General features: G+C 42.7%; 1 protein-coding gene across 3 annotated transcripts in view; it reads left to right on the forward strand.

Moving 5' to 3' along the window:
• Window positions 1-7,711, forward strand: part of SMARCA2 (SWI/SNF related BAF chromatin remodeling complex subunit ATPase 2) — a 139,452-nt gene extending 131,741 nt beyond the window's left edge. For all 3 annotated transcript variants that reach the window (XM_069961900.1, XM_069961901.1, XM_069961899.1), the window contains exons 33-34: window positions 4,753-4,895; window positions 6,647-7,711. In XM_069961900.1, coding sequence (XP_069818001.1) covers window positions 4,753-4,895; window positions 6,647-6,682 — 179 coding nt within the window. In that variant the 3' untranslated portion in view covers window positions 6,683-7,711. The remainder of the gene's footprint in view (window positions 1-4,752; window positions 4,896-6,646) is intronic.
• Window positions 7,712-8,079: the final 368 nt, after the last annotated feature.

Genomic DNA, 8,079 nt, shown 5'->3' on the forward strand with positions numbered 1-8,079 from the left:
TAAACCCCCACAAGTGACCCCATTGTGGAAACTACACCCCTCAAGGAATCTAACAAGGGGTGCAGTGAGCATATGGACCCCACTGGTGACAGGCACAAATAAAGAACAATGTGACGTGAAAGTGAAAAATTTCCTTTTTTCATTTTCACAGCACAAATGTGCCCGTCATCAAGCGGTCCATATCCTCACTGCACCCCTTGTTACATTCCTTGAGGGGTGCAGTTTCCAGAATGGGGTCACTTTTGGGGGGCCTCCACTGTCTTTGCAACACAGGGCCTTTGTAAATGCGACATGGCATTCACCATCCTTTCTAGCCAAATGGCTCTTCCTCCCTGCGGAGGCTTACCCTGCACCCGCCTGGCGCTTTATGTCAACATGTGGGGTATTTTCATACTTGGGGGAAGTTGCGCTACACATTTAGTGTTTTTTCTTATCTTTTAACCCCTTGTGAAAAAGAAAAAATAAAGACTAGATCAATGATTTAGTGTAAAAATTTTATTTTTTTTACACTAAATGTTGGTCTAGCTTAAATTTTTTTCATTTCCACAAGGGGTTAAAAGAGAAAATAAATGCAAAACGTGTAGGGTAATTTCCCCTGAGTACGAAAATACCCCACATGTGGATATAATGTGCCATATGGGCACAGGACAAGCGACCAGAGGGACAGAGTGCCATTTTGGAAACTACACCCCATAAGGAATCTAACAAGGGGTGCAGTGAGCATATGGACCCCACTGGTGACGGGCACATATGTAGAACATGTGCTGTGAAGATGAAAAATACCATTTTTTTTCATTTTCACGTCCCAAATGTGGCCGTCACCAGGGGGCCATATCCCCGCTGCCCCCTTGTTAGATTCCTTACGGGGTGTAGTTTCCAGAATGGGGTCACTTGTGGGGGGTTTGTACTGTCCTGGCCGCACAGAGGCTTTCTAATTGCATCATGGCATCCTCTAATGGGAATGGCGGCCATACCTACTTAGCTGGGGAAAAGGGACAATTCTAATTTATTTGGGGGTATTAGGCCAATTATTAGTTTATAAGGTTGAAAATGACAGGTGTCCATCAAATTCAACCTGTGTTGATCCAGAGGAAGGCAAAAAAATCCTCGTGAGGCAGACAACTGTAGCCTCATCACAGGGGAAAAATTCCTTCCCGACTCCATAATGGCGATCAGAATAATCCCTGGATCAACGTGACCCCTGAAATAGGAATAAGGGACAGAATTTAGATCATTTAGAACTCCAATGACGTGTGGTACGCCTTGAAGCAATCCTTTATGCAGAGGCCTGGGTGATCAGGACAGGTGTCACACTGGTAAATGCTGTCCTTCCTGATCCCCCTTTTGTGGCACACTCTGCACTTCTTTTGGGATCTCCTTTTTTTTCCAGTGTGGGGGACTTCACCTGGAAAATGTTGTCCCTGTACGATACGGGGTCCTTCATATCCAGAAGCGCTGGGGCCCGCTCCGTGGCTGCCGAATATCAGGGCTTTGATTACTGCTTCCTGGAATTCAAGGAATTTCCCTGGGTGGCCGGCATATCTGTACAGCACAAAAGCGTTGTACATCGCTGTCTGTACCAGATATACGGCCACCTTTTTGTACCACAGTCTGGTTTTTCTCGTGGCATTATATGGTTTCAGGACTTGATCTGAGAGATCAACTCCTCCCATATACTGATTGTACTCTAGAACACAATCAGGTTTGTGGTACCACGTACAGTGACAGGGGTGGTGCTATTCCTGTGAATTGTTGTCAGAATAAGGACATCGCGCTTGTCCTTATTTGACCAACAACATATTGTCACAGGCATAGGCCTTGCTCTCCCCCCTTTGCATTACTTGTCTAACAGGGTGACTTGGTAGACCTCTTTGATTTTTTCGGATCGTGCCGCAAGCTACAGTAGCTCGGGCAGCGAGGGACCGAAACAGGGGGATGCTGGTATAAAAGTTATCAACATACAGGTGATAACCTTTATCCAGCAGTGGGAAGATCTGTTCCCAAACGATCTTCCCACTAACTCCGAGGATGGGAGGGCATTCTGGGGGCTGGATTTGGGTGTCCCTACCCTCATATACTCTAAATCTGTAAGTGTACCCTGAGGTACTCTCACAGAGTTTGTATAGTTTCACGCCATACCGCGATCTTTTATTGGGAAGGTACTGGCGGAAATGGAGTCTTCCTTTGAAGCTCAGGAGGGACTCATCTACTGAGATGTATTTCCCTGGGATATACATCTCAGTAAATTTGGCTGAGAAGTGCTCTATGACCGGCCGTACTTTGTACAGTCGGTCATATGAGGGATCATCTCGTGGGGGGCACCTTGCATTGTCATTGTAATGCAAGAATTTTAGGAGGGCTTCAAATCGAAACCGTCCCATAGCCATACTGTAAAGTGGGGTATTATACATAATATCCCCACTCCAGTATTGCCGAATTGTGGGCTTTTTTACTAGGCCCATGTGCAGCAGGAGCCCCCAAAATTTTGCCATTTCGGCTGCATCAGTAGGGGTCCACGCCATATGCCTAGCAAAAGAATAGGAGGGGTTCTGGGCCAGGAATTGGTGCGCGTACAAGTTTGTTTGCGCCACCATCAAATTTACAAAGTCATCAGAGAAATAGAGCTTGAAAAAGTCTATTTCTCTGAGACCTGTGGGGTTAATTTGGATTCCCGCCGTTGCCATAAAGCCAGGAATCCAGGGCTGATGATTTTGGGGGTCTGGGGTCCAGATGGGGTCACCTATCTGGGGGGCGAGGGGCAGGATGGGGTCACCTGTCTGGGGGGCAGGGGGCGGGATGGGATGACGTGTCTGGGGGGCAGGGGGCGGGTTGGGATGACGTGTCTGGGGAGCAGGGGACGGGATGGGGTCACCTGTCTGGGGGGCAGGGGGCGGGATGGGATGACGTGTCTGGCGGGCAGCCCGAGGCGTCCTCCTAGGACGCCTAGGTGGAAAGTCATCATCACTGGATGATAATGATGATGAGGATGAATGAAGGAAAGAAGGATCCCCCCATTCATCCTCACTGGCCGTTTCGGTGTCGGAGGCAATAAGCGCGTATGGCTCCTCCACCGAAAACACTCTCTGGGACATTATTCGGGGATTGGTGTATGGGGGGTATGTAAATGTGATGTAGTGGTGTAGTGTAAAACTTTATTTCAAGTAGTGTAATGTGTAATGTGGGGTAGTGTAGTGTAATGTAGTGTTTTATACGTGTTTTTCACAGTAAGGGGGGGGGGACCTACGCCAAAATGGGAGTTGCTGATAAATGCCGCACTTATGTGCGGTACTTATCAGCAGACAGTGGCGGTAGGATATAGAAAAAAAAAGGGGGGGGAGGGGGAAAAAACCTGTCTCGGACAGCACCAATCACCATTGATTTCCGGGGCCCCGGGTCACCGATGACCCGGGAACCGGAAAATCGCAGTAGTTGGCTGATTTGAATAAATCAGCCAATTACAGCGATCGTCAGCACGGGGGGTGTAATCCACCCCCCGTGCCGACAAGCTACGATGGTCTGCTGTGTATTACAGCAGCCATCGTTACCGGATCGCCGTGTGTTTACACACACCGATCCGGTAAACATCGGGCGTACGTGTACGCCCGTTTGCGTTAAGTACCACGCTGCGGGGGCCTACACTTACGCCCGATGTTGTTAAGGGGTTAAAGTCACTCTTCACTTTACATCAGTTTACCATCCATCCTTCATGATCTGTTTTTGGAACTGAGCCTACACAGAAGTGAAGAAAAAAAAGTCTTCTGTGAGAAGCTAACATACTGTAAGTGGATGTGCAAATGGATGCAAACTGATGTAAATGGTCTGATTTAATACAAACAGATCATGTAAAAAAAAAAATCCAATAGTCTACATCAGTTTGCACATCTGTTGTTAGGGATCCATTCACATATATGAATGTATCTGCTGAAAATTTATCACAGATGCGGGTGTGAACGTAGCCTAACCCTTCAGAGTGATGACAAGGTGATTTTTGGTGCTCACCGCTGTTATTTAGCCCCTGAGAGCCCCCTCCATGGTGGACAGCTATTTTTTATTCACTCATTTCAAAAGGCAGGACCAGGGCTCTGCTGTTTGAAGCAGCTGGAGGGCCTGAGTTTGACACGTGGTGTAAATCACCTGGAGGCTTACAGTTTGCATGTACATAGCCCAGGCTATCTTGGGCTTTCTCTCTTGCGCTCCAGTCTGCACAGGGCACATGGTATGCCCTACTCCGACTGCCAGTGTTTCATCTTGCTTAGGCTTCTACTGGAAATGGATTTCCCTAACAACGGGCAGTGGTCAACAGATTGTAGAAAAATAAGACGCCTAGTGCCAAGACTTTTAGAGCTAGTTTTCTGGGGTAAGGAGTCATTTGTGGTAAATGAAGTGATTTATAAATATGTTAGCAATGACATGAGCTATTAAATGGGGGGAGGTTGGTTAAAACAACAGTGATCATTTCAAAGTTGTCTACCAGTTGGTTACCAAAGCAAATAAAGCGTAGTTTCATCTTTCTACTGCAAAACATCTTACAATAGATTATCATATCTGAACACAGATGAAGACAAATGTAGTTCCATTGTTTTCTTGTAGCTAGCCCTTGAAGGGGGTTTGTGTAGTTTTTGTATTACTATATAGCTTACCACAATTTCTTTTATTGTCGTTTTGCCAATATGCAGCTTTAATCACAACTAGTATTTTGTATTTATTCAGTGTTCCATTTGTATAGATTAATTGTAGAATTTTCTGTTTCAGCAAAATCTGTGAAAGTAAAAATCAAGCTGAATAAAAAGGATGAAAAGAATCGAGAAAAGGGGAAGGGAAAGAAACGCCAGGGCCGTGTTAAAGCCAAACCGGTTGTCAGTGACTATGACAGTGATGAAGATCAAGATGAAAATGTGAGTGGAGATAATACATTTGACTGAATTTACTGCATAGATTATATTCATATGTGCCAAATTTGTTTAAGAAATTACTACTGTTTTTCCCTTGATCTGATTGGCTCTTGCAGAAAGCCATGCACAGCTGCAATTAGTAATTGCTTTTACCGTCTACTGAATATGTGCTTAAATATCAAAACAGAAGATACCCACTTTTGAAATACAATGGTCCCACAATATTCAATAGTAATTGGTCAAGGACAACCATTGTCATATGAAAATGAAACTGGGAAAACTAGTAGCTAGGTCAGAAGCCCCCCAAATAATAACATATACAAAATACAGTAGTAAGATAAGATAAGTAATATATATTATATATATATATATATATATATATATATATATATATATATATATATATATATATTATATATATACATTTTTGTAGTGGATGTCAATAGTAAAGAGCAGTAGTATTGTACAGTATTGTAGAAATGCTCTTCTAGACTTCAGATTGGTCAGTTCTTCCCACCGTTCACAAGTCCCAGAGATCTGGACAATCTGTTGGTCAGTTCTTCCCACCATTCACAAGTCCCAGAGATCTGGACAATCTGTAGCGTTATGCTTGGTAAGTCAGCGTCAATCTAGGAGATCGGCGTTCACTTACCCATGTGTCAGGCTGTCTAATATGGCCTTAACTTAAAACCATATTCAAGATATATTACACGGCTCTGTAATCATGGAGATAGGGCTGTATGGACAATGTTGGTGATGTACTTGCAGCCCTTGCTTTGATCAGCGGATGATTTTCAAACATGTTAAAAGAAAACGATAGCCGATGAGCAAATGTTTGCTCACTCATCGGCTGATCACTGTCTGCATAGCACAGGAAGATATCTGCCTGATTCCTTTACAATGGACGATGAATCATGATTGTATGTTAAAAATATTGTAGTCTTAGGTCATTGAAACTTGAAGGGACTATTGTACTCTGCATTCGTAGGCCTAGTACTCCTGTGGTCCCCTGTTACTTTCTGTTTGCATCATAGCTGCAATATGCAATATGCCATACTAATACACCTATTCCTGGCTGCAGTACTTATGCCAGTAAAGGCTATACTACATGGCCAGATCAGTAATGTAAACGGACAGCCATCTGCTAGATCAGTGCTTGTTTACTGAGCGTATTACATGGCTCAATCTTGCAGCAAGGGCTATAAATATTGTTAGTGATGTCTGTGCAGCCCTTGTTTTAAAAGCATAATATAATAAAGTTGATACATACCTCTCCACGCTCCCGGTGTTCTCCTCGCTTCTGTCAGCAGCTGCTGGTGGAACATCAGAGCCAATCACTGGCCGCAGTGGTCCCGTCTCAGCCAGTGATTGGCTTATCGGCCTGTCATGTCAGAAACAGGCTCTGAAGTTCCACTGGGGGCTGCGGACAGCTGGCAGAAGCCAAGAGAGTGCATGGAGAGGTATGTATAAACTTTTTATTTTTTTTTACACAGTGATGATTTTTAGGTTGGAATAACAACGATCAATCTGTGATTGTTTCATCAGCTGATTGTTGTTTTTTATTACACATAGCGATAATCTGCCAAATTGGCCTGACTCTGTAGATTATCGTTTTGTGTAATAGGACCCTAAGTCTGGCACCCAAATACTGCAGCCAGTGAGTTTTTGCTGTTGAATTATACTATGGTAAGGGAATATAGGAATTTCTTGTTGTAGTAATTTTTTTTTTCTTCGTTCTTTTCCCTCTTTTCTAGGATCAGACAGAAGGAAGCGGAAGCGATGACGAGTGACATACATGAGAACTGTTTTATGGACAGAATTCTTCATTTTGTAGCTTCCACTCATTCACTTCATGTTTTTTTCTAAAAAAGGAAAAATACACAATGGGAATGTTTCTGTATTCATCATCTAGAGGTGACATTAGACTAGTTTCAGGCATACATGATCTCATCGTGTAGAAAAAAAAAAATCAATAAAAAGTGAAAAAAAATATATAAAAAGCTAAACAGAACACACACACACACAAAACTTTGTAACATATTGTGACCAGAACGGGCTCCAATATGAAGCAAGTAACACATTTTTTGATGGAAAACTGTGGATCAGTAGTATAATTTGTGGGTCGACGCGTTTGGAAATGGTTCCCTGGGCCTGGTTTGCTATACTATGGTGCAGCTGATGGCATTGCAAAGCTAAAAAACAATATTTTGTAGCAACGAGAACTGGGACAAACTAACAGAAGTAACTGGTTATTTTATTTTTCGTCAGGCAGTTTTATTTTAGCTGTTTTTTATGTTGCTGTGGTTCAGTATTTTTTTTTCTTTTCAATAATTGTGATACATATATGCAACTTTCAAGTACTGATTAACCCTTTTGGTGCTGGAGGGGCCTAAAATTTATTATTGTGCATGCTGTGGCTCAGCTGGCTCTTAAAGTGTTAATATGCAGTAGTTGCTTTCCATATTTTTTCCCTTCCTCTCTCCCTGCCCCCTTTTTCCTCTCACATTAGAGCAGTTTAAACACAAACGTGTGAAGAACTTATTAAAGTATATGGCTAATGTAATTCATTTTTTTATTACAATTTCTATTTGTTATGAAGAAGTTTGGTTCAACTTGTTAATTGTTGCAAGCTATATATAGTCTAATTGAACGCATTATTTCTCCCTTGCTTTTTTTTTTCTCTTCAAATTGACCTTTGTTACCAATGTGGATAATCAGCTTTTTTCCTTAAAGTGTACTTAATCTTTGCTTTCTTTGCACAATGTCTTTGGTTGCAATTCATAAGCCTGAGGCAAATAAAATCCCAGCAATTTTGAAAACAGTGTTTTTGTGATTCCTAATGAGTAGAAAATGGCTGCACCTTCAATGCAGCCATTCACATTGAATGAAATGAGACTTCAAACACTCCCATACATTGTATACATTAATAAGGGCAATTTCAGTTTCTCTCAGTTTAGTGAGTACGTCACCCTTCCTCCTTCCAAAGATCAGCTGGCCTACATATATATTTGTATCTGTGAAAGTTACCTCTGAGTAGTATTGCTGTCCTGAAATCCCTGCTGGTCCTATGACTGACAATAGCAGATGACTGTTGATCAGACCTGTTCAAAGGGTTTGCAGTCATTATTGATCATCAGTGATAATGGAGAATCTACCTTGGAAACACAAAGGCCCAGATTTATCAGTG

Source organism: Dendropsophus ebraccatus, chromosome 3 (assembly GCF_027789765.1).
Source record: "Dendropsophus ebraccatus isolate aDenEbr1 chromosome 3, aDenEbr1.pat, whole genome shotgun sequence".
NCBI lineage: Eukaryota > Metazoa > Chordata > Amphibia > Anura > Hylidae > Dendropsophus > Dendropsophus ebraccatus.